Source organism: Oncorhynchus tshawytscha, linkage group LG06 (genome assembly GCF_018296145.1).
Source record: "Oncorhynchus tshawytscha isolate Ot180627B linkage group LG06, Otsh_v2.0, whole genome shotgun sequence".
NCBI classification, from domain to species: Eukaryota; Metazoa; Chordata; class Actinopteri; order Salmoniformes; family Salmonidae; genus Oncorhynchus; species Oncorhynchus tshawytscha.
In genome coordinates this window covers 40096184-40124165 of record NC_056434.1, presented here as the reverse complement: position 1 = coordinate 40124165, position 27982 = coordinate 40096184, and the positions used below count along the sequence as shown (strand labels likewise).

General features: G+C 44.1%; 1 protein-coding gene across 3 annotated transcripts in view; it reads right to left on the bottom strand.

The window, feature by feature from the left end:
* LOC112252544 (ras association domain-containing protein 8) overlaps positions 1-27532 on the bottom strand; it is a 42750-nt gene extending 15218 nt beyond the window's left edge. The window contains exons 1-2 of one of the 3 annotated variants that reach the window (XM_024423850.2): positions 27200-27532; positions 14208-14435 (exon numbers count right to left, since the gene is read on the bottom strand). In XM_024423850.2, coding sequence (XP_024279618.1) covers positions 14208-14310 — 103 coding nt within the window. In that variant the 5' untranslated portion in view covers positions 14311-14435; positions 27200-27532. Of the gene's footprint in view, positions 1-14207; positions 14472-27199 lie in introns of all 3 variants that reach the window. The other 2 variants (XM_024423849.2, XM_024423848.2) reach the window with 2 other exon arrangements.
* Positions 27533-27982: the final 450 nt, after the last annotated feature.

Below are 27982 nucleotides of genomic sequence, written 5' to 3'. Positions count from 1 at the left end.
AGAGAAGGCAAAGAGGGGTGGGCTATCAGCTGATCATAGCGGATGTAGATTATGTAAATCAGCTAGTTAGTTTGCTAGATAGTTAGCTATGTTGAAACAATCTAACTAGTCTTTACCTGTGATTGGAGTTTCTTCTGCTACTTACAACTTCCTCATAGGCCTACTAACAAACCAACAAACAGTCAAATTGAAGCATTCCCCATGAGATGACACATGCAATTTAAAAGGTTTACCTTTTGGCACCGGTAGAAGGACCTGAGACTAACTTTTTTCATCACCGTCCCAGAATCGTCCCGAAGTGCAATTTCAAACATACCAAATTGAAGATGAATCGTCCCAACTAAATAAATCTATTTTGTACATAAATGTAAATAAATATATTTCAACCGAGGTGATATGCGTAATGGCTATCGCAAGAAAATATCATAAAAATGTCTATATTTCATCTCTGTCACGTGTTGCCGCTAATTGCATTTTGGAATGTTCGCGCTTACAGACTGACTACACCGCTCGCATCGCATGTTGCAAAAATACATTTAGAAATCTATATTATTCAATAATTGCACCCACACTGTGTCTGCGTTTTAGCGTCTGCGTTGCCAAGGGCTAAAATAGAAGTCAGTTCTATTTCTGGCGCAGATCGCGCTGCAAGTCCTGCCTCTTCCATCTCCTCATTGGTTTATAGAAGCAGGTATCCAGGTGCCATTTCCTCATTGGTTATACCCATGTGGGTGACTGAAAGATGAACGAGGTCGGTGGCGGTAATGCACCTAATTTCTGAAAGTTGCCAATCGCAATATAGAGTCCAGAGAAGAAAAAGCCTGGAAGGATGAGAGATGACTAGAAACGATTCGGTTCACCGTTTTATGTGCGGATTAATTGTCTGAGTAGAGGACCTTGTGCATTTCAGGTAAAATAACAACTCAATGTTTATATCCCAGGACAATCTAAAAAGGACAAATTAGCTAGCAAGTGCAAGCTAGCTAGCTAAATTACCATAAATGTTGAAATGCTTTTCGACCTGTCCCCAAATTAATGTAATTGGTTCAGAGTTTGTTTTGATATTTTAACCTGCGTGTTGTGATCGCGTTTGATGTGGGGGGACAAAATACATTTATGCACGATGGCCCACGCGCGCAGCCGGTTTGGGTTCCGTGTTAGCCTACTGCCGTGTGCACATTGCTGCTCTTATAATGCGAAGAAATAATAGTTTATCAACATTTTAAGGTAAGCCTTCTGATCTGGTGCATCAGCCTCATTGCTTTAAAAAAAAATGAAATGATGTACAGTGATTTAGGATCTATCATCCCAGAACTGCTCCAGAGTCTGTTTTAAACCATCCCAGACATATGCTTTATCGTCCCGGGACGCCCTTAATTTATTGCCCTGGCCGGTAGCCACTGCCTGCAGGACAAGTGCAGTCAGTGTGCCCTCGAGTGGGGGAAGAGGAGTGGGATTCAAAACTAGTTTGATGAGGTTTTAATTTAATCAAGAGAACATAGATTAAAAGTGAAATAAAAATGCCATAATAAAAAAACACCACCAATCTGAAAGGGCACTCATTCTCTCTATCTGTGCACGTACCTGCTGATCAGGTTGACAATTATCTTCAGAGCTCGTGCTGCTAGGTGACCTAAACTGGAACATGCTTAACACCCCAGCCATCCTACAATCTAAGCTTGATGCCCTCAATCTCACACAAATTATCAATGAACCTACCAGGTACCACCCCAAAGACGTAACACGGGCACCCTCATAGATATCATCCTAACCAACTTGCCCTCTAAATTAGAGGTTGACCGATTAATCGGAATGGCCGATTTCAAGTTTTCATAACAATCGGAAATCAGTATTTTTGGGCGCCGATTTGCCGATTTTTTTATGTATATATATTTTTATACCTTTATTTAACTAGGCAAGTCAGTTAAGAACACATTCTTATTTTCAATGATGGCCTAGGAACATTGGCTTAACTGCCTCGTTCAGGGGCAGAAAGACAGATTTTCACCTTGTCAGCTCGGGGGATCCAATCTTGCAATCTTACAGTTAACTTGTCCAACGCAATAACGACCTGCCTGTCTCTCGTTGCACTCCACAAGGAGACTGCCTGTTACGCGAATGCAGTAAGCCAAGGTAAGTTGCTAGCTAGCATTAAACGTATCTTATAAAAAACAATCAATCATAATCACTAGTTAACTACACATGGTTGATGATATTACTAGATATTATCTAGCGTGTCCTGCGTTGCATATAATCTGACTGAGCATACAAGTATCTAAGTATCTGACTGAGCGGTGGTAGGCAGACGCAGGCGCGTAAACATTCATTCAAATAGCACTTTCATGCGTTTTGCCAGCAGCTCTTCATTGTGCGTCAAGCATTGCGCTGTTTATGACTTCAAGTCTATCAACTCACGAGATGAGGCTGGTGTAACCGAAGTGAAATGGCTAGCTAGTTAGCGCTAGCTAGTTAATAACGTCTCAAATGTCACTCGCTCTGAGCCTTCTAGTAGTTGTTCCCCTTGCTCTGCATGGGTAACGCTGCTTCGATGGTGGCTGTTGTTGTTGTGTTGCTGGTTCGAGCCCAGGGAGGAGCGAGGAGAGGGACGGAAACTATACTGTTACACTGGCAATACTAAAGTGCCTATAAGAACATCCAATAGTCAAAGGTTAATGAAATACAAATGGTATAGAGGGAAATAATCCTATAATTCCTATAATAACTACAACCTAAAACTTCTTACCTGGGAATATTGAAGACTCGTGTTAAAAGGAACCACCAGCTTTCATATGTTCTCATGTTCTGAGCAAGGACCTGAAACGTTAGCTTTCTTACATAGCACATATTGCACTTTTACTTTCTTCTCCAACACTTTGTTTTTACATTATTTAAACCAAATTAAACATGTTTCATTATTTACTAGAGGCTAAATTGATTTTATTGATGTATTATATTAAGTTAAAATAAGTGTTCATTCAGTATTGTTGTAATTGTTATTATTACAAATAAAAAATATGCACATTTTTTTTGTCCGATTAATCGGTAACGGCCTTTTTGGCCCTCCAATAATCGGTATCGGCATTGAAAAATCATAATCGGTCGACATCTACTCTAAATACACCTCTGCTGTTTTTAACCATGATCCCAGCGATCACTGCCTCATTGCCTGCATCCGTAATGGGAAGGCAGTCAAACGACCTCCACTCATCACTGTCAAACGCTCCCTGAAACATTTCAGCGAGCAGGCCTTTCTATTCGACCTGGAAGGATATTGACCTCATCCTCATAAGTAGAGGATGCCTGGTTATTTTTTTTAAATGCCTTCCTCACCATCTTAAATAAGCATGCCCCATTCAAGACATTTAGAACCAGGAACAGATATAGCCCTTGGTTCTCTCCAGACCTGACTGCCCTTAACCAGCACAAAAACATCCTATGGCATTCTGCATTAGCATCGAACAGCCCCTGTGATATGCAACTTTTCAGGGAAGCTAGAAACCAATATACACAGACAGTTAGAAAAGCCAAGGCTAGCTTTTTCAGGCAGAAATTTGCTTCCTGCAACACAAACTCAAAAAGTTCTGGGACACTATAAAGTCCATGGAGAATAAGAACACCTCCTCCCAGCTGCCCACTGCACTGAGGATAGGAAACTCTGTCACCACCGATACATCCACTATAATTGAGAATTTCAATAAGCATTTTTCTACGGCTGGCCATGCTTTCCACCTGGCTACCCCTACCCCGGTCAACAGCACTGCACCCTCCACAGCAACTCGCGCAAGCCTTCCCCATTTTTCCTTCTCCCAAATCCAGTCAGCTGATGTTCTGAAAGAGCGGCAAAATCTGGACCCCTACAAATCAGCTGGGCTAGACAATCTGGACCCTTTCCTCCTAAAATGATCTGCCGAAATTGTTGCAACCCCTATTACTAGCCTGTTCAACCTCTCTTTCGTGTCATCTGAGATTCCCAAAGATTGGAAAGCAGCTGCGGTCATCCCCCTCTTCAAAGGGGGGGACACTCTTGACCCAAACTGCTACAAACCTATATCTATCCTACCCTGCCTTTTTATTTATTTATTTATTTCACCTTTATTTAACCAGGTAGGCTAGTTGAGAACAAGTTCTCATTTGCAACTGCGACCTGGCCAAGATAAAGCATAGCAGTGTGAACAGACAACACAGAGTTACACATGGAGTAAACAATTAACAAGTCAATAACACAGTAGAAAAAAGGGGAGTCTATATACATTGTGTGCAAAAGGCATGAGGAGGTAGGCGAATAATTACAATTTTGCAGATTAACACTGGAGTGATAAATGATCAGATGGTCATACAGGTAGAGATATTGGTGTGCAAAGGAGCAGAAAAGTAAATAAATAAAAACAGTATGGGGACGAGGTAGGTAAAAATGGGTGGGCTATTTACCGATAGACTATGTACAGCTGCAGCGATCGGTTAGCTGCTCAGATAGCAGATGTTTGAAGTTGGTGAGCGAGATAAAAGTCTCCAACTTCAACGATTTTTGCAATTCGCGGCCAAATGAAGTGTTGGCTTTAGGGATGATCAGTGAGATACACCTGCTGGAGTGCGTGGTACGGATGGGTGTTGCCATCGTGACCAGTGAACTGAGATAAGGCGGAGCTTTACCTAGCATGGACTTGTAGATGACCTGGAGCCAGTGGGTCTGGCGACGAATATGTATGGAGGGCCAGCCGACTAGAGCATACAAGTCGCAGTAGTGGGTGGTATAAGGTGCTTTAGTGACAAAACGGATGGCACTGTGATAAACTGCATCCAGTTTGCTGAGTAGAGTGTTGGAAGCAATTTTGTAGATGACATCGCCGAAGTCGAGGATCGGTAGGATAGTCCGTTTTACTAGGGTAAGTTTGGCGGCGTGAGTGAAGGAGGCTTTGTTGCGGAATAGAAAGCCGACTCTTGATTTGATTTTCGATTGGAGATGTTTGATATGAGTCTGGAAGGAGAGTTTACAGTCTAGCCAGACACCTAGGTACTTATAGATGTCCACATATTCAAGGTCGGAACCATCCAGGGTGGTGATGCTGGGTGCAGGCAGCGAACGGTTGAAAAGCATGCATTCGGTTTTACTAGCGTTTAAGAGCAGTTGGAGGCCACGGAAGGAGTGCTGTATGGCATTGAAGCTCGTTTGGAGGTTAGATAGCACAGTGTCCAAGGACGGGCCGGAAGTATATAGGATGGTGTCGTCTGTGTAGAGGTGGATCAGGGAATCGCCCGCAGCAAGAGCAACATCATTGATATATACAGAGAAAAGAGTCGGCCCGAGGATTGAACCCTGTGGCACCCCCATAGAGACTGCCAGAGGACCGGACAGCATGTCCTCCGATTTGACACACTGAACTCTGTCTGCAAAGTAATTGGTGAACCAGGCAAGGCAGTCATCCGAAAACCGAGGCTACTGAGTCTGCCGATAAGAATATGGTGATTGACAGTCGAAAGCCTTGGCAAGGTCGATGAAGACGGCTGCACAGTACTGTCTTTTATCGATGGTGGTTATGATATCGTTTAGTACCTTGAGCGTGGCTGAGGTGCACCCGTGACCGGCTCGGAAACCAGATTGCACAGCGGAGAAGGTACGGTGGGATTCGAGATGGTCAGTGACCTGTTTGTTGACTTGGCTTTCGAAGACCTTAGATAGGCAGGGCAGGATGGATATAGGTCTGTAAACAGTTTGGGTCCAGGGTGTCTCCCCCTTTGAAGAGGGGGATGACTGCGGCAGCTTTCCAATCCTTGGGGATCTCAGACAATATGAAAGAGAGGTTGAACAGGCTGGTAATAGGGGTTGCGACAATGGCGGCGGATAGTTTCAGAAATAGAGGGTCCAGATTGTCAAGCCCAGCTGATTTGTACGGGTCCAGGTTTTGCAGCTCTTTCAGAACATCTGCTATCTGGATTTGGGTAAAGGAGAACCTGGAGAGGCTTGGGCGAGTAGCTTCGTGGGGGGGGCGGAGCTGTTGGCCGAGGTTGGAGTAGCCAGGCGGAAGGCATGGCCAGCTGTTGAGAAATGCTTGTTGAAGTTTTCGATAATCATGGATTTATCGGTGGTGACCGGGTTACCTAGCCTCAGTGCAGTGGGCAGCTGGGAGGAGGTGCTCTTGTTCTCCATGGACTTCACAGTGTCCCAGAACTTTTTGGAGTTGGAGCTACAGGATGCAAACTTCTGCCTGAAGAAGCTGGCCTTAGCTTTCTGACTGACTGCGTGTATTGGTTCCTGACTTCCCTGAACAGTTGCATATCGCGGGGACTATTCGATGCGATTGCAGTCCGCCACAGGATATTTTTGCGCTGGTCGAGGGCAGTCAGGTCTGGAGTGAACCAAGGCTATATCTGTTCTTAGTTCTGCATTTTTTGAACGGAGCATGCTTATCTAAAATGGTGAGGAAGTTACTTTTAAAGAATGACCAGGCATCCTCAACTGACGGGATGTGGTCAATGTCCTTCCAGGATACCCGGGCCAGGTCGATTAGAAAGGCCTGCTCACAGAAGTGTTTTAGGGAGCGTTTGACAGTGATGAGGGGTGGTCGTTTGACTGCGGCTCCGTAGCGGATACAGGCAATGAGGCAGTGATCGCTGAGATCCTGGTTGAAGACAGCGGAGGTGTATTTGGAGGGCCAGTTGGTCAGGATGTCGTCTATGAGGGTGCCCTTGTTTACAGATTTAAGGTTGTACCTGGTGGGTTCCTTGATGATTTGTGTGAGATTGAGGGCATCTAGCTTAGTTTGTAGGACTGCCGAGGTGTTAAGCATATCCCAGTTTAGGTCACCTAACAGAACAAACTCTGAAGCTAGATGGGGGGCGATCAATTCACAAATTGTGTCCAGGGCACAGCTGGGAGCTGAGGGGGGTCGGTAGCAGGCGGCAACAGTGAGAGACTTATTTCTGGAGAGAGTAATTTTCAAAATTAGTAGTTCGAACTGTTTGGGTATGGACCTGGAAAGTATGACATTACTTTGCAGGCTAACTCCTCCCCCTATGGCAGTTCTATCTTGACTGAAAATGTTATAGTTGGGTATGGAAATCTCAGAATTTTTGGTGGCCTTCCTGAGCCAGGATTCAGACACGGCAAGGACATCAGGGTTAGCAGAGTGTGCTAAAGCAGTGAGTAAAACAAACTTAGAGAGGAGGCTTCTGATGTTGACATGCATGAAACCAAGGCTTTTTCGATCACAGAAGTCAACAAATGAGGGTGCCTGGGGACATGCAGGGCCTGGGTTTACCTCCACATCACGGAACAGAGGAGGAGTAGAATGAAGGTGCGGCTAAAGGCTATCAAAACTGGTCGCCTAGAGCGTTGGGGACAGAGAATAAAAGGAGCAGATTTCTGGGCATGGTAGAATATATTCAGGGCATAATGCGCAGACAGGGGTATGGTGGGGTGCGGGTACAGCGGAGGTAAGCCCAGGCACTGGGTGATGATGAGAGAGGTTGTATCACTGGACATGCTGGTTGTAATGGGTGAGGTCACCGCATGTGTGGGAGGTGGGACAAAGGAGGTATCAGGGGTATGAAGAGTGGAACTAGGGGCTCCATTGTAAACTAAAACAATGATAACTAACCTGAACAACAGTATACAAGGCATATTGACATTTGAGAGAGACATACAGCGAGGCATACAGTAATCACAGGTGTTGAATTGGGAGAGCTAGCTAAAACAGTAGGTGAGACAACAACAGCTAATCAGCTAGCACAACAACAGCAGGTAAAATGGCGTTGACTAGGCAGGGAGGGTTGGATTGACTACACACAGAGCCTGAGTGCGGCTGGGGCCGACAGATGAAACATAAACAAGCAGAATGGAGTACCGTGATTAATGGACAGTCCAGCATGCATCAGCTATGTAGCCAAGTGATCAGTGTCCAGGGGGCAGCAGTGGATGGGGCAGGGAAGCTGGACTGGCGAGTATTATCCAGGTTAAAAAACTGGCTGGCTGTGCAGAAGGTAAAAGGTAAAAGCCGCTAGCAGTGGCTAACAATGACTAAATAGCTTGTAGCTAGTTAGCTGGTTAGCTTCTGGAGGTTCTTGAGTGTGTTCTAAAAATTAAAAATAATAGCGATTCCGTATCACATTGGGTGAGGCAGGTTACCGGAAGGTATAAACAAATTAAAAATCGAAAAGAGATTGAAAGTAAATATGGGTCCAGTGAGTGTTTGGGATGCGGCGATTCAGACGGTTAGCAGGCCTGTGCTAACAAGCTAACAGTTAGTAGGCCGGGCTAAACACGGTCAAATCAAATCAAATCAAAATCAAATCAAATTTATTTATATAGCCCTTCATACATCAGCTGATATCTCAAAGTGCTGTACAGAAACCCAGCCTAAAACCCCAAACAGCAAGCAATGCAGGTGTAGAAGCACGGAAGCATTTGATTTGATTTGATTTGACAAGGTAGCAGTTAGCGGACCGGGGCTAAACAAGCTAGCAGTTAGCAGGCTGAATTAGCAAGCAAGGAGATAGCAGGGGCTAGAAAGTTAGCCTTTGGGGGGCGTCGCGATGGGGTGAGTCTGTTTATGCCTCTTCATGCGGTGACATCGATAGACCGGTCGTGGGGCCGGATATTGTAGCCCAGGAGTATGCTTCGGTGGTAGCACAGGAGCTCTGGCCGGGCTAGCTTCAAGCTAAGTGGGTGGAAACGCTAGCCAGGAGTAATCATCCGGGGTTGCGGTTAGCTAGTTAGCTAGTTGTGAAGATCCAGCTGAAAATGTTCCGTTTGCGGTGGGAATCCGGTGGGAATCCGGGGATAAAATAATAGGTCCGTTATGCTCTGGTTAGAGTCGCGTTGCTCGAACTCAAATCAAATCAAATCAAATGTTATTTGTCACATACACATGGTTAGCAGATGTTAATGCGAGTGTAGCGAAATGCTTGTGCTTCTAGTTCCGACAATGCAGTAATAACCAACAAGTAATCTAACTAACAATTCCAAAACTACTGTCTTATACACAGTGTAAGGGGATAAAGAATATGTACATAAGGATATATGAATGAGTGATGGTACAGAGGAGCATAGGCAAGATACAGTAGATGCTATCGAGTACAGTATATACATATGAGATGAGTATGTAAACAAAGTGGCATAGTTAAAGTGGCTAGTGATACATGTATTACATAAGGATGCAGTCGATGATATAGAGTACAGTATATACGTATGCATATGAGATGAATAATGTAGGGTAAGTAACATTATATAAGGTAGCATTGTTTAAAGTGGCTAATGATATATTTACATTTCCCATCAATTCCCATTATTAAAGTGGCTGGAGTTGAGTCAGTGTCAGTGTCAGTGTGTTGGCAGCAGCCACTCAATGTTAGTGGTGGCTGTTTAACAGTCTGATGGCCTTGAGATAGAAGCTGTTTTTCAGTCTCTCGGTCCCAGCTTTGATGCACCTGTACTGACCTCGCCTTCTGGATGATAGCGGGGTGAACAGGCAGTGGCTCGGGTGGTTGATGTCCTTGATGATCTTTATGGCCTTCCTGTAACATCGGGTGGTGTAGGTGTCCTGGAGGGCAGGTAGTTTGCCCCCGGTGATGCATTGTGCAGACCTCACTACCCTCTGGAGAGCCTTACGGTTGTGGGCGGAGCAGTTGCCATACCAGGCGGTGATACAGCCCGCCAGGATGCTCTCGATTGTGCATCTGTAGAAGTTTGTGAGTGCTTTTGGTGACAAGCCGAATTTCTTCAGCCTCCTGAGGTTGAAGAGGCGCTGCTGCGCCTTCTTCACGATGCTGTCTGTGTGAGTGGACCAATTCAGTTTGTCTGTGATGTGTATGCCGAGGAACTTAAAACTTGCTACCCTCTCCACTACTGTTCCATCGATGTGGATAGGGGGGTGTTCCCTCTGCTGTTTCCTGAAGTCCACAATCATCTCCTTAGTTTTGTTGACGTTGAGTGTGAGGTTAGTTTCCTGACACCACACTCCGAGGGCCCTCACCTCCTCCCTGTAGGCCGTCTCGTCGTTGTTGGTAATCAAGCCTACCACTGTTGTGTCGTCCGCAAACTTGATGATTGAGTTGGAGGCGTGCGTGGCCACGCAGTCGTGGGTGAACAGGGAGTACAGGAGAGGGCTCAGAATGCACCCTTGTGGGGCCCCAGTGTTGAGGATCAGCGGGGTGGAGATGTTGTTGCCTACCCTCACCACCTGGGGGCGGCCCGTCAGGAAGTCCAGTACCCAGTTGCACAGGGCGGGGTTCGAGACCCAGGGTCTCGAGCTTGATGACGAGCTTGGAGGGCACTATGGTGTTGAATGCCGAGCTGTAGTCGATGAACAGCATTCTCACATAGGTATTCCTCTTGTCCAGATGGGTTAGGGCAGTGTGCAGTGTGGTTGAGATTGCATCGTCTGTGGACCTATTTGGGCGGTAAGCAAATTGGAGTGGGTCTAGGGTGTCAGGTAGGGTGGAGGTGATATGGTCCTTGACTAGTCTCTCAAAGCACTTCATGATGACGGAAGTGAGTGCTACAGGGCGGTAGTCGTTTAGCTCAGTTACCTTAGCTTTCTTGGGAACAGGAACAATGGTGGCCCTCTTGAAGCATGTGAGAACAGCAGACTGGTATAGGGATTGATTGAATATGTCCGTAAACACACCGGCCAGCTGGTCTGCGCATGCTCTGAGGGCGCGGCTGGGGATGCCGTCTGGGCCTGCAGCCTTGCGAGGGTTAACACGTTTAAATGTCTTACTCACCTCGGCTGCAGTGAAGGAGAGTCCGCATGTTTTCATTGCAGGCCGTGTCAGTGGCACTGTATTGTCATCAAAGCGGGCAAAAAGTTATTTAGTCTGCCTGGGAGCAAGACATCCTGGTCCGTGACTGGGCTGGATTTCTTCTTGTAGTCCGTGATTGACTGTAGACCCTGCCACATGCCTCTTGTGTCTGAGCCGTTGAATTGAGATTCTACTTTGTCTCTGTACTAACGCTTACCTTGTTTGATAGCCTTGCGGAGGGAATAGCTGCACTGTTTGTATTCGGTCATGTTACCAGTCACCTTGCCCTGATTAAAAGCAGTGGTTCGCGCTTTCAGTTTCACGCGAATGCTGCCATCAATCCACGGTTTCTGGTTCGGGAATGTTTTAATCGTTGCTATGGGAACGACATCTTCAACGCACGTTCTAATGAACTCGCACACCGAATCAGTGTATTCGTCAATGTTGTTGTCTGACGCAATACGAAACATATCCCAGTCCACGTGATGGAAGCAGTCTTGGAGTGTGGAATCAGATTGGTCAGACCAGCGTTGGACAGACCTCAGCGTGGGAGCTTCTTGTTTTAGTTTCTGTCTGTAGGCAGGGATCAACAAAATGGAGTCGTGGTCAGCTTTTCCGAAAGGAGGGCGGGGCAGGGCCTTATATGCGTCGCGGAAGTTAGAGTAATAATGATCCAAGGTTTTTCCACCCCTGGTTGCGCAATCGATATGCTGATAAAATTTAGGGAGTCTTGTTTTCAGATTAGCCTTGTTAAAATCCCCAGCTATAATGAATGCAGCCTCCGGATAAATGGATTCCAGTTTGCAAAGAGTCAAATAAAGTTCGTTCAGAGCCATCGATGTGTCTGCTTGGGGGGGGGATATATACGGCTGTGATTATAATCGAAGAGAATTCTCTTGGTAGATAATGCGGTCTACATTTGATTGTGAGGAATTCTAAATCAGGTGAACAGAAGGATTTGAGTTCCTGTATGTTTCTTTCGTCTCACCATGTCTCGTTAGCCATAAGGCATACGCCCCCGCCCCTCTTCTTACCAGAAAGATGTTTGTTTCTGTCGGCGCGATGCGTGGAGAAACCCGCTGGCTGCATCGCCTCGGATAGCGTCTCTCCAGTGAGCCATGTTTCCGTGACTGTTAAACAGCCACCACTAACATTGTGGCTACAGTCTGTCAATGACACTGTCCCTTTAATCTGGAATGCTACCACTTTAAACAATGCTACCTTATATAATGTTACTTATTTCATCAACCTTGTTGTCAAGAGACTGCATCATTGGTATCACTAGAAGAATGCCACTTGGTTTGGTTATCTCATATGTATATACTGCCCATCTACTGTCTCCCTAGTCTGACCAGAAGACCGCATATTCTTTATCCCTCTTTTGTATGAGTCGTTTTTTTTTTTGGAATTGTTAGTTAGATTACCTGCTCGATTACTGCATTGTCGAGAAGCACAAGCATTTCGCTCCATTCTGATTTTGTCCGATTTGATTGATTTGATTTGATTTGTTTCCGTGAAAGGCAGAACCTTGTTGTCAAGAGACTGGACATTGGCGAGAAGAATGCTAGGATCTCGGAGTCTGACCAGAAGACCGCCTCGTTTCCCTCTTTTTCGGAGTCGTTTTTTGGGTCGGAAAAAAGGCAGAACATAGGATCCGCGTCGCGATATTCTTGGTCGTACTGATGGTGAGTTGACGCTGATCTTATATTCAGTAGTTCTTCTCGACTGTGTGTAATGAAACCTAAGATGACCTGGGGTACTAATGTAAGAAATAACACGTAAAAAAACAAAACACTGCATAGTTTCCTAGGAACGCGAAGCGAGGCGGCCATCTCTGTCGGCGCCGGAAGTTAAAACCGGGGGAGGGATGTTGTGCTGTCTCCTCCCTCCCCCTGTTCTCTACTGGAGAGAGCTTTCCGTGCTAAAGGTTAGCTGATGACCGGTTAGTTGGTGACCGCTATGGTAGCAATGGTTTGCTGACTGATAGCTGGTAGTTAGCTGGCTAGCTTTAGTACTTTAGAAAAAATAGCTACATTGGGTGAGGCGGGTTGCAGGAGAGTATTTAGAAGTTGAGGTTTAGCAAAATGTTTTAAAAGATATGCGAAGAAAAATATGTTAAAAAAACTGACTTAGAATATGTGGACAACTACAAATACCTAGGTGTCTGGTTAGACTGTAAACTCTCCTTCCAGACTCACCTCAAACATCTCCAATCCAAAGTTAAATCTAGAATTGGCTTCCTATTTCGCTGCCAAAATTAACCTGGTAAAACTGACCATCCTACTGATCCTCGACTTTGGCGATGTTATTTACAAAATAGCCTCCAATACCCTACTCAATAAATTGGATTCAGTCTATCACAGAGCCATCCATTTTGTCAGCAAAGCCCCATATTGTCACGGCTTTCTTCTGTTGAAGGAGAGGCGGACCAAAACGCAGCGTGGTTATTTTGATACATCTTTAATAAAGATAACAATAGAACAATATACAAAAACAAGAACCGTGAAAAACCGAAAACAGCCCTATCTGGTGTAACAAACACAAAGACAGGAACAGTCACCCACAAAACCCAACACCAAACAGGCTACCTAAATATGGTTCCAAATCAGAGACAATGACTAACACCTGCCTCTGATTGAGAACCATATCAGGCCAAACATAGAAATAGACAAACTAGACATGTAACATAGAATGCCCACTCAGATCACACCCTGACCAAACAAAACATAGAAACATACAAAGCAAACTATGGTTAGGGTGTGACACATATACTACCCACGACTGCCTGTATGCTCTCGTTGGCTGGCCCTCGCTTCATACTCGTCGCCAAACCCACTGGCTCCAGGTCATCTACAAGACCCTGCTAGGTAAAGTCCCCCCCTATCTCAGCTCGCTGGTCACCATAGCAGAACCCACCTGTAGCACGCGCTCCAGCAGGTATATCTCTCTGGTCACCCCCAAACATGCCTACTTGGTTAAATAAAAAATAAAAAATACAAACATTTGTGTGGCTAAAATTAAATTTTTAGCTCACAACTTTTTCTGGTTTGCAGAAATGTATTGAAAGAGAGAAATGCAACTACTACCGAGGTCAAAAAGATCTAACTTCTACTTTTGGATGCTTTCTAACTTCTGATGCATGAATTTGATCGATTTATTCAGTGTATTGTCACTGTTATCACAATAACTAATAGTAAGTGCAAGCAGCCACCAATCCCACTTGCTTCAGAGCACGCATTCCCTCCATGACAGGAACGAGCACGTAGATCTGATGCACTAAATGGTGGCAGGCTAGAATGTAAGGATTCTGTGCCCCTTTCCACTGGCAGAGGATTGTAGATCATTTATTATGCATGTATGAGCCGTACAATGACACGTCAAGTCCAAAATGGGAGGTTTAAAAAAATAACGAGGTCGTTTTCAATCCTCTGGAATATGTCTTTAAGAGGCATAGTTCAGAGGTCACTCACCTATGGCTTGAGCAAGAGCGATGACCACTTCCTGGCAGGTGGTTGCCTCTGTGACCCCACAAACAACCCTCTGGACCCCATCGACCCAGACCTTGAGCTCCATGATGGGTCAGGTGAGTCAGGTCAGGTGCTGCGAGGGGGCCGGCTGCGATGGGTTGGCCCCGTCATTCCTGGAAGCTCCAGCAGTGCAGGGTGGCTCCAGCTGCAGCACCTCTGGCCACAAACTCCCTGAGGAGGAAGAGCACAGAGCAAACCAGGAAGGACCTGGTCAGGAAGCAGCACATTTAAGAGGACAACGTAGTTTAACTCTTTTCCCAGAACTGCACAAAACTGGTCAAAACTGGACCAAATAATGCAATTTCAACCAGTTTTCACCCCACTGGGATGGATCTTTTAAATTGTGTAAACCTATTTCTTCGCTAGAGGTAGAAGTTGTTGTCGTCAGTGTAGTCTGTGACGAGACAGGTAGTAGCAATGAGAGATTCATCATGGCCTTAAAACAATATCAGCCTGAAAATATGTGCCACTATTTTTAGAGGCTGTTGTGGAAAAGGAGGACGGCTCAAATGGTTGGGGAATGGTAGAACCGTCCAGCCAGGCATAGTAGGACCAGCTGGACATGAAATTGTTGTTTTCATCCGAGCTCTGTGAATAGATGCATGTCTTTAGGGGGGTTGGACAGAAAGAGCCTGCCAGTACTGATGGTCTGAGCCAAGTTCCTGCTATTGTACAAAGATGAAGGAGGAAACAACGGTGAGGAGAAAGCCGGAAGATGGCGTCAGTGAAAAGGAGAGAGGGAGAGCAGGAAAAGTGAGTGAAATGTGAAATGGAGAGGGGAGGGCAGGATGAGAGACTGCAACAGAGAAGGGAGGGAGAGAGGGAGAAGGAGGGGAACAAGGACTTTCTTTTGATGTCTCGGCATCGAGGGTCTCGTATTTTGCTGCAGATGTGGCAACTTTGTATGTTTGTCTGGCTTGATATGAGGAGGAACATTTGATGAGAAACTATTTTTGGTTTATTTTCTGTATAATGCTCTGTATGTTGTTTACTATATGAGTTTCAAAATACAGGTAACTGCCAAAATAAAGGAAACAAACAAAGTCATCTTAATAGGGTGTTGGGCCACCACAAGCTTATTGAACAGCTTTAATGCGCCTTGGCACAGATTCTAGAAGTGTCCGGAACTCTATTGGAGGGATGCAACACCATTCTTCCACAATAAATTCTATCATTTGGTGTTTTGTTTAAGGCTGGTGGAAAACGCTGTCTCGGGTGCCGCTCCAGAATCTCTCATAAGTTGAGATCTGGTGACTGAGACATAAACACACACACACACACACACACACACACACACACACACACACACACACACACACACACACACACACACACACACACACACACACACACACACACACACACACACACATTAAACCACCTATGCTCCTTTAAGACCTCTGTTTCAAAGTCACAGATCTCTTCTTCTAGCCATGGTAGGCAAAATATTGGGCAACTGGCCATGTTTATATATGACCCAAAGCATGATGGGATGTTAATTGCTTAATTAACTCTGGAACCACACCTGTGTGGAAGCACCTGATTTCAATATACATTGTATTCCTTAATTTACTCAAATGTGTTTACTTTATTTAGCCAATTACCTGTAGCTTCACGGTAGTAATCCTATGAAGTATGTGGTAAAGACATTCATTTTGAACCGCATTCATCTCCCAGTCAAGTTCATTCCAGACAAAATTAACAAGACTGCTTTTGTGACTGTAGTAGACACTCAGCCTGGTGTCAAATGATAAGCGAGTGGGAAAAAGCATGACCAGTGGCCTTAGTCCATGCAGTCTGGCACATTCTATATTCCATCCTGTCTCCACAACGGACCAAGGATAAAAAGTCAATATGGAATTGCGAAATCAGATCAAATTAGGAACATTTCAAAGGAAAAACTATCTGCATTGCAGTCCTCTTCAAGGAGAGTCTATGGAGAGTGGATGTATGGCTACTGTCCAGAGCTGTGATGCCCCCTAGAGGGCTGACCTTCACACTGCACTGCACTGCTCTATCCTCCTGCTGGTCACTTAACCCCCCTTCACACCTCCCCCACCCCAGTGGATTCTCTTCCTGTAATGTAATTTAGACCAGCCTCGGCATGCTGCTGTGCTTTATACACACACACACACACACACACACACACACACAACACACACACACACACTCTACCTCTCACATGGTGCTTTGCTAAAAACAGTGGGTTGAGAACACTAAATATCACTGCAAGATAAAACCGGTTCAGCTTAATAGAACTAGGTAGGGGCTTTGAGAGAACAATCTCTTTTTAGGGCCAGGCAAAGGGGATGTCAAACAAACACTCTGTGTATGTGTCTCTGTGTGTGTGTCACCTTTGTCTCTTGCCTGGCTGATGATCTCTCTATTCCTGGCATATTTACAGCTGGCTAGGAAGTGCCTTTTGTCCTTCATCCAGATTGCCCTTAAATGGCAGCAGAGTGCAGATAGAGGCATGCAGGGAAATGGGCTGCGAGTCACACACAAAGAGGACTCTGGGAAATTTTTCTGTACTGACACATAACTCTGTCACTATTTTGTTGAACTTTTTTTCCCCCAGGGGAGAGTGAAAAGTGAATTGACATTGGAATACAAAACATACATGGCCAGGGCTCTAAATGAAAAAATGTCATTGGTAACACTTGTGCTGCTAACTTAGACCAGTTAAGAGTACCACTTAAAATTCAGGAGCACAATAAAAATAGATTTTAAATTGATTAAGATATAGACTAGGATCTTAATTTGAGCCAGTTTGCTACAGCAAGACACTAATCCTGCAGCAACAGGAAATGTGAATTATTTTGTGGGCAAATCAAATATTTCATGTTAGGGCAAATCAGGTCTGAAATGTTAGAGTGCAAATTACATTTTCATTTAGCATTTTTCAAACTCAAATACACTACAGGTTTGAGGAATATTCAAAGCAATAAAAGAGTGATCAAATTAAGATTCTACATCTGTACATTGGGCCTATAAGAATCTTACTTACTTTTGTGGCACATCTCCTGAAGAAGATATCTATTTTCTATGGTTCATGTTGGTTGGCAAGACAACAAATGCAAAAACCAGATAGCAGTTAGGACAGGGTAGGAACCAAAGTGTTGGTCAGTGTTTACCAGGGGAACCTAATCACATTTGAATAAATGTTGCATTTAGACAAAGATTTTAGAATATTCTATCTAATTCAGAACACACAGTTGCACAAACAACATGGTGATCTATACCACCACCGGTAGCAACCTGTATTAGAGCTATAGTTTGTTTTGCCCTAGCTAGAGCATTTAGCTAAATGGCATTTAGCTAGCCAGCTAGCTAGTTAACCATTAGCATTATCGATTATCATTATTTTAGGCATATGCCAGCTTCCTTAGACTAACTCATGTTTTTCAGAGAGCAAGATACACAAATGAATAGTATAATAGAGAAAACATGTGGATTCATATTTAGATGCAACGTGGAAAGCAGCTTCATTCTTGTTTTGGAAGAATATGCTGAGTGAATGAATTCTTCTTCTTCTTCTCTGGTACCATGGAGTTCACACATTTTGTTTGTGCATGTCATCACCTACTGTGCGGTAGTGTGTGTTCAATCATGTTACATTTTGTGATACAAAATAAAAAAGAAACATGGAAAAGGAAAAAAATTGCAACACCAACTAATCCTACACCTACAGTATATACCACTATTTAATAAAAAATATATAATCACCACCCCATTCCACTACTTTGACCCTAACTGATCCTACACCAGGCCAACGGCCTGGGATGACGGGACATTCAACACACCTCATTCAACACACCTTGTAACTCTTCTGCAGTAAAACCTCGTACACCCAAGTACTTCTCTGCAGCTGCCACCATAACATCTATTTTCTGTGATTTACATTCCATTTCTGCGGTACAGTTGATAACCATGGCAATGAATGCTAGAAGGCCAACCTTACTGAAGCACAAGTTCGTGTCACTCTGTATTGGCTTAGGCCTACTACTCACCTTAGACCCATCATCCTCTACTCTCTTCACTGCCTCAGCATACGACACCGTCTGTCCTACTCTGACCTGGGCAGCCTCATCCTGTCTCTCTCGAACTGGACACTTCTGATCGCCAACTACATGGGCACACCCACAATTGACACACAGTTTTTTCCACTGATACTATACATTCCTTTGTCCCATGCCCTCCTGTACACTTCTCACATCTCGGAATCGTTGTCCTAAACACTGCTGCAACATGAACATAAGCTTGGCATCTGAAACACCTTAATGGGTTTGGTACAGATGCTCTCACTGGATAACTGACATATCCCAATCACTCCTTTCAAAGGCGCTCTACTCTGGAGAGCAAAGCAACTCACAGGTTTTGTCCCTAGTCATGTGACGCGAAGCGCCTGCTCCCCCTTGAATGAAATAAATCCATAAAATCCACTTCGAGCTACCTTCAAAAACGTAATAGTATCCAACTTATTTTCTACCCAGCCTAAGACTACATATGGACCAGACAAAAGTCAGGGATCCATTTTCTCCAAAAATGTAATTCCTACCGGGCCCAAATTATCCTTGCATGACCATCGGGCGAGGTTTGGACTCTGAGATCTTCACAACACCAGCCACCATAGGTAATTCATCCTCACACTCGTCAGGTAAGATTTTTGACCATCAGAGGCAGCAGAATATTGTTTGTACTTGGCGCGCGTCTTACCCAACACATACCTTTCCACTACACTTGGCTCTTCCCCTTCTTCCTTACTGTCCATAACCTCATCTATCCGATCACCGCGCTCTTGTCGCGCCTTCATCTGCTGTATTGCTTGCAGAGCATGCACTGATGACGTTTCTCCAAAACCCAACTTCTGTTACTTAGCCCAATTTAGAAGTCTGGCTATCTCTGGCCTCTCCATGCTTACCCAGCCGCATGAATTGACAGTAGGTTGAGAGAATAAACAGCGTGAAGGAACTGTGTGCTGATGATGTACAGTTCACAAATGATTCATTATTTTGAATGACTATTTTTACCGACTCGAGAGTCATGATTCGTTTTTCTGAGTGACTAATTCATTTTATTTGTTCATTTGACGAGTTGGCTGCAATGAGTCCTACAGCAGGATTAATACACGCTCCTCTGGATTAGTGGCTCCAAAGACGTGCTCCAACCACCGTCTGTCATATGCTCGCAGGAAAATAGAGAAGACAAAGACGTTAAGTACTGATAACTGATCACATGGTGCAAGAAGGAACACAATTAATTGATTATTGAATGTTATGATGGACACTGCTCTGTAGAACCAAAAACAAACTCAAACTTGAGAACGAATTGCTTGGGGAGCTGCAGTTTGTGAACGATATTGTGCTTATCACCCTCAAGGCAGTCAAGCAATACATTCCGCCAAGAGTCGTTCACAAGCTCGACCGCTTCTAGACCTTGTTTCAAATGTATCAAGAAATAATCGTATTTGTATGCCTTTAGCAATCAACAAATGTACATTGTTTAAAGCACCGGTTTACAAGTCTCAGTCACAAATGACACCTCCAATAAGCCCCCCATGGTGAATGAGATGTGAATGAGAGGCTTGTAGTATTATGAATATGATGAGTTTTCCATTCATTACATGACAGATAGGTCCTCAGGGGAGGTTGGGTTACACTGAGGGGTGTGTGTGTGTGTGTGTGTGTGTGTGTGTGTGTGTGTATGTGCGTGCGTGCGTGCGTGTGTGTGTGTGTGTGTTATATAACTAACCTTTCACCTCTCCAGAAGTTCAGGCTATAATATATAAAGCTGGTTGACAGTTTTGTTCCAACCCCCCCCAGGAAAACAGCCAATGGTTATGTCTACACAGTGAAGGGACTAATGTGTCTTAATACCATGTTGTAACACACATTGGCGTGTACTACTATATGACATAAGGCCGCAAAACTGGTGATCCATATAAGATTATCCATATAAGCTTAGCATATAGTAATCATATAACACAACAGAGAAAATACAACAGCAAATCCAGGACAGTACTGTATAACTGACAATGATACAGGATAATATAGTGGTTGGTGCCAAGCCAGCATAGTGGCACAGGGCACAGGTCTATCTCAAGATCTGCCCCTTTGCCCTGCAGAGACGACCGTGGCCTGATCTGTAGAGCTGCTCACAACCCTGAGCCAAGGAGCATTCCGTGAGAGCATGGCTTACAGTACATTCCAACAGATTCCATTTTAGATCGAAGAACAGCTAAAGAGATGCTTTACTGCTGTAACGTAAAACCAAAACAGACCAAAAGGCAGATGACCCAAGTAAGGCTGTTGCGGTGACCATATTACCGCCACACCAGCGGTCACGAGTCATGAAGGGCGTCAAATTCCACCGGACCGTTTAGTCACGGTAATTAGGCTTCTCCAAGCTCTGATGCTACTGATGGTCATTAGTAGCCTACCAAACTTGCTAACTGCCTGGTACTCAGCACTCTATTGTCCCTCTTATCACTCTGACATCAATGCAAATGAAATCGAAAATCTAATCAAACACTTCATGAGATCCCATGAGCTCATGTTGCGCAACATTTCTATAGGCTATGCAATTGCGCAAGAAAACAGGGTGACGGCCTCTATTAAAAAGAGGAGGTGCCATTCAGCTTTCTATAGGCTAGGCCTACTATATTTCTCATCTTTCTTAATATTAAGCACATTGCTTATCTTTACAACAGGAGTATAGCCTACCTGGCTGGCATGGAAATTAACCACAGGAAAAGTGTCCTCCAATTGCTATTTAAGTGCATAGAGGACATGTATTTTTATCCCACCTGTTTCGTGACAGGTGCATGATAATGGTCCATTCTAAATCAAAACAAATTTGACACATATTATTTAGTATATGTAAAGACAAGATTAAATGAAGAATAGTCTGATGGGTGACAATATTAGCCTATCACTTGTGAATTATACATTATGACTTGTGAATGATGCCCAGCATAAGGCAAGAAACAATGCCTTTTTTTGTGTGACTTTTTTAAATCATAGTTGCACACCTCATATAGCCTAGCCCATAGGCCTATATGTTTTGATAAGGTTTGTATCACAACTAAAGTGGCCAAATAACTTCTTAAAATTAAGCACATTAATCCGCTTTACAAGGTGTGTAGAGCCTAACTGGCATATATAAGCAGCTCATGAGTTTCAAGTTTGGGAAAGATAATCTTCACCATAAAAATGCACCTTTATAATAAAAGCATTACATGCATAATTGCATTTGTGGTCCCTTTTGATAATGGTGTTTTCCCGCTAATGGAACATCCGTGCTTATTGCCTATGGCAATGTGCGCATTGCTGTGTTTATAATGTGAAGAAATAGTCTAATAGTTCATCAACATTTAAAGCTAAACGTTGCGTCAGCAACATTGCGTAAAAAGGTTTTTGGGATGCTAGTGGTTGTATTAATTTGGGATCTATTGCATCCCACAACTGTACCAGACTATGTTTGGAATATTTATTTCTCACACAGAATATAATAGGTCAACTTTTGCACTGTGGGGATAGTAGATTGACATAGGCTAGTGCTTTTTCTGTTTGTTAGGCCTACTCATCTTGTTGGCTGATGAAAAGTAAATGTGGACAGTTCTTCCAATATCTTCAATTATGCACCTCGGAATGGGATAAGGACGAGCGCAGTTGCGTCCCCGATGTGTCTGTCTTCACTTGTAGCCTGTGAGAAAGACCCGATCACGTGATTGAGAACCATGTGAGTGAGATGTCCTATGGAGTGTGCAGCACTCAGGGAGAAGGGCACAATGCAGCACTCCGGAAGAAGGGCACAGGCCCAAAAGGCATGGATTTTTTTAGGGTGCATTATGGCCACACAAAGGGGAGGCCCCTGTGAAATTTGAGGCATTATCAAGTGCTTGTCAAATTGTGAATGAGAGACTGATGAAGTGTGTACAGCCTGCGCAAAAAAATAAAACAGAGCTCATGCCTTTCAAGCGACTTTTTTCAAAATATCATTAGTCGCATCATGCAGCCTTACAATGTATTAACAATCAAAACATATTGCCCAACGTTTGTAGAACAACTAAAGTTACATTAATAACTCTAAATTAAGCATGTAGGAGTACATTTTTCTTTGTTAACCGCTTAACACAAAAAAGCTGCATGTGTGCACTCCCTCAAATCGGTGTGCTCCCTCTCCGGGCTCTAGATCACCAGGCTGATTGTTATGGCTCACACCTGTCACCATCGTTACGCGCACCTGCGCGTCGTCAGTCTCACCTGGACTCCATCACTTCCCTGATCCCCTTCCCTATATATGTCACTCCCTTTGGTTCCTTCCCCAGGCGTCATTGTTTCTCTTTCTGTTTTATGCCTGTGTGCTGTCAGAGTTTCTTGTTTTGTATTATGTTCTGTTTATTTTATTAAAACACTCACTCCCGGTACTTGCTTCCCGACTCTCAGCGCATATCGTTACACAGATCAGGACCAAACATCAGAGCATGCAAATCTGTTCTTCTGAAATAGACTACATTTTCTTCATATCATGCTTCTTTAGACCTGTCTAAAATAAATAATGGATTTTTTGTAAAGGTGTAGGCTATATTACATGGATTTATTAGACTGTTCCAAAGGTCTGCTTCAGTGGCTTGTAGGCTGTTGGAAGCCAGGAGATGCTAAATGTGTTTGTGTTAATTACCGGTCAATTACCATGAGACTGACAGTTATTTGCTTGACAATTACCAGCTGACAAAATTTTGTGACCGCCACAGCACTAGACCCAAGATGCATTAGTCATTTGTCTCAATGTGGCATGGCTTCAGAGTTCAGCCTGGTGGTCCCTGGGGTGGCTTCCTGTCTGCCCAGTGAGGTGTGCGAGTACAAGGTACTGTGAGCAGTGTGTCCGCTGAGACCCAGGCTGCTGCCATGGCTGTTCCCGCTGTTGCCAGCCCAGAGATCCAGGGCTACAGGAGCCCAGAGAGTTGGCACGAGGGCTAGGACTTCCACTGACTGACACTAGTGTAAACAAGCCACCATATGTCCCTCTGGGTCCTCTCACACACAGGGACACGGGCCAGGCACTGCCATCTCTTTACCAGGCCAGGGACTAGCCCAGGTTCCCAACCCCTACAACAGGTCACTGCCACAGAGATAATATCCAATATAGAGTGATCATGTACAACTCTGAGCCATGGGATATATGGCTGTGCTGGGGTGAGGTTTCGTGTGGTTAGGTTTCGTGGCCATAGGTAGGAAGGATAAGGACATCCCCTTACATCATTGTCTCTAATTCCGTTTACACTGATTCCTGTCAGTTGAGGGACAAGCAGCAAGTAGCAGTGATGCCACTTGACGTAAGACAATGCCCTTACATGTCACGGATTAGATTATCATATTCATTTAGGTCTACAACTATGATGTATTCCTGCTGAACTGTACTGCAGTGGACTGGTATGAATATCATACATTTCCATGAAGAACATACGGCCGTTTGAGGAGAAACAAAATGGGTATTCATCATGGGGCTAAAACAAAGAATCAGGCACAACTTGACTCAGGGAGTTGGGAGAAACCCCTTGAGGAACACAGTCCACGTTTGCTTTCTCTGTGATTAGACCTGTGTTCCCCTTGTACTTTACAGGCCATTGTTCACTATGGGGGAAACAATTTAATCACGTCTTGGCAAAGGAGAGAGGTTGAAGGCCATTGAAGGTCTGAGAGCAGAGCAGTGACCTAATACCAGAGGTAGTGATATATAAAAAAACTAAAACAAAAGACACATTTACTTCAACTCTATCCTGACTACAAAAAGTAAAACAGCCCAACCCCCACAATACATAATGAGTTTTTTTTACAGGGTTGTGCGATAGGGGGTTCTGGTGCTTACAAACTATTTTCAACATTGAACTTTAATTCAAAATGCACTTCCTGTTGCGGGGCTACGTTGTAATTACTAACCATTTATACACTCTAGTATAATTGGTACCAGACTAGGTCTCTTGTGAAATGGATCCCTGTTGCCCAGCCACAGCCAGACACTGTTTTATTGTGGTGGTGGTTGGGACTCTTGTTTGTGTGTGTGTGTGTGTCTTGGAGTAGGCTAAGAAACAATGTATTTAAATCCCCCCCAGTTCGCCATCAAGTGCTGTCCTGGCCTCACACTCTCATGTCTCACACACGTAGCAGACCTGGGTAGTTGGTCATACTAGGGCCTCAGGCCTTATATACCATAATGTCAAACAGCCTGGTATGTAGACTGGGTTGTGGGACCCCAGTGGTTGAGGACGTTGTGCATAGAGGAAGGAGCATTGGGTGGCTATAGGGAGGAGTTCTTGAAAAAGGTCTCTGATCAAAAACATCAGCACAATAAATATGCAGAGGTATTCCACTACCTCTCCACGTCAGTGCCAGGCATCCCGGAATGCAGAGGTATTAAAGTGTGTGCAGATATCTTCTCTATAGGAAGGAATTCCATTACCTCTCCACGTCAGTGCCAGGCATCCAGGAATGCAGAGGTATTAAAGTGTGTGCAGATATCTTCTCTATAGGAAGGAATTCCACTACCTCTCCATGTCAGTGCCAGGCATCCAGGAAACTAATAACATAGAGAGTGTGGATTCCTGGCCGATGAGAATGCAATGGGCCGTGACGTGGAGATAAGGAACTCCATGGTTCTGTGCACAGCCCTCTGATCTCAGGGCTGCGTTTAACATGAATACACCTTAGATTCTACTCACAGTTATACAGTCTATATAGTGGCAGGCTTTTTTGTTGGTGATTCTGTGGGCTGACTATTTTTATATTGGAAGGAAGGAATTACAAGGAATACACCGTAAGGACTGTATTACATTCTATCATTAAAAAACTAAGCTAAATAGGCTAAATCTAGGGTAAGTACTATTGAATGACATAAAACAAGCATTAGGCTACACTTTTTTTTACAAACAGAAGCCCCACTCCCAACTAAATACCAAAACAAGAAAGAGGAAGGAATGTTAGAGAGGAGTCTTGTGGTGGTTCTCTGAAATCTAATCACTAAAAGCCTCCTCCCTCCTCCACAGGAGCTAGCAGCAGCATCTCCTCAGGTCAGACCAGGTCCTAAATTACATTTGTCTGACTACAATGACAAAACCTACAGTTTTCAATAAAGTTTGTTACAAATGAGTGACAGATTAAAGCCACTATTTAAAACCAAACTGAGTTCTGCTTGTGTGGATGGGGTGTCTGTGTGTGAAACACTTCACATTGCCTTGTAAGTGGAAAACATTTATAGACATTGTAAACATGTTTGTAGACATATGCAAATTATGCTACTTTGAAATTAGCATAAAATAAATATGTCTAGACAGTTAAGAAAATACAAAAAGTTTAGTTAACGTAACTACAAGGAAATTACATAAATGATTCTACTGGTAAAGTTTGGCCAGAAAATATCCTGTACTTATATTAGGCCACCTGAAAAACATAGGCTCGCCTCGATCACACCCGTACGTACAACCGAACACTTGCTCAGAATTTAGGCTAACCCCCTCCACCCACTCAATCCAAAAATCTCTAGGGAGACGGTGTTTGAGACGTCTGTCCCTGACTAGGGATTCAAACCAGCCCCAGTCATGCCACAGCCACAGTTATAGCCCCAGCTCCTGTAAAGCTTTCCATTAGGAGCTTCTGGGGCCCCACACTCCTCCCCCTCCCTAACATCAGGCTGGCTGGATGTTATATTAGACTCCAGAGTGGCCCCCGCCTCCCCTAGTCGGGAGGTCAACACTGGCAGGATCTCGAACATCTGGACGGCACGTTTAGCCAGCAGCAATAATATAGCCTTTGTTCCCCTGCCATGATGGCTCTATAAGCAGGCCAGCTTTGAAGTGCCAGCCTGATGCCGGGAGCAGGGCCTTAGGAGCAACACTGATTGGGGCAACAGACCCGATCTCCTGGCTTCTACTCTGGCCAAGGGTTTGGAGGGTTGGTTTGGACATGATGAGGACATGGGTTTAGTTTAGTCCATGTTCTGGCGGTCCCATCAGTCATTAGTGCAGTAATTGAACACATGTTTACCACAGCTGTGGGATTGAGATAGTACAGCTTTGAAGGAAAATGAAACAGGTTCTAAGAAAAGTTTTACGGAGAAGGCCTATGTTTCTTTAATATTATCAACAAAACGACAGTGCTGTGCAGTAGGCAGCCCAAAACAAACAAGAATCAGATACTGATATAGAACAGTATCTGCTGGCCAACACTGTTTGCGTCAACATGTGTGTAAGAGCTGATTGTATGAAAAAAAGTGTCAATACACAGATGCTGAAAGCAAGAAAGAAGCCATTTGCATTCTACTACTGCTCTAATACATCATTATGCCAAACATATTGGAGTGACCTACTCTACAGGTATTTTCAGTCTCTAATGGTAGAGTGGGTAACTGGAAATATAAACTGAGTCTGAATAAACAATAGCCCTATAGGTATATTAAATAGTGTTTAGCTTAATTATGAGTGGGAAATAGGCTATACACAGAGGAAATGCTGTGTTGAAAAGTGGAAACGGTGCAATGTTTTACAGACATCATGAGACACAGTGTAGCCATTATCAACCATTATTACATGTTTATAAACATGTCATAAAACCATAGGCTATGGGCTATTCTCAGGTAGAGATCCAATGCATGTGTTGATGTAAAATATATGGGCCACATAGTAAACAAGTGTGGCAAATGGCTCTGAAATGTTCCGCTCTTGTTTTAAAAGTGTGATAGTATTCACCGCAAGAAAGAACCCGCGATATTGTAACGGGCACAACTGTTCCACTATGCAGCCTGATAATAATTGTTCCATTATCCCGGCCGCCTGCTATTACCGATTACTACACCTGGGATACTGTTGTAAAGGGTTAGTTAAGATACAGTGTAACGTTAACATCTTAACATTAGCAGGGAAAATACAAACGTAACCTTACCTTCGTGTTGTAGGCTTGGTGACGAAAAAACAACAGAAGTTCCCCCACTCTTCTGTAGCCCGACTGAAGTTTAGGAAAAATAGATGCTGTTGAGTAATGGAATCTGCAAAGGTGACATTTTCTCGGGGCAAGCCTATAAATCACTTATATGAACTGCGACAAAGTGATATGGTCCAAAGCAAACAGAACGGCATCAAAAGAAAATTAGGTGCATTGAAATATCCATGGCTGAAAGTTTTTCGCTGCGCCGTCTCTGCGCTAGCCCTTGGGGTCGGACCAACACGCTGCGGAAAATCGCCCTCTGCCTATTTCATTACTCTTGCTTGTAAATACATTGCATCGGAACTGGGACACCGCAAGGCATTGTGGACCATTTTAAAGCTGCAATACACTGTAGAACAGGGCCTACTCACCTAAAGGAGTGGAGTTCCTGAAAGTGGTTGGGTAGCCTACTTGAGTAGGTACCATATGGTGACATTCAGGTAGGGTAGGCTACATTGTTCTTTAATACAGAATATACACACACAGATTAACAACATTATTTGTAGTATATATTAAAAACATTTAGATGTTTGGGTTAAAAACCTGCCCAATTGACCCCATCCCCTCCTCCAGAATATCTGGAGACCTTCTCCAATTCCTCACTTCCCACATCACCTCATCCCTGACCACTGGCTGTGTCCCATCTGACTTTAAGATAGTCACAGTCAAGAAACCAACACTGGACCCCTTTGACATAAAAAAAAACTATGGACCAGCATCCGTTCTTTCTTTTCTTTCCAA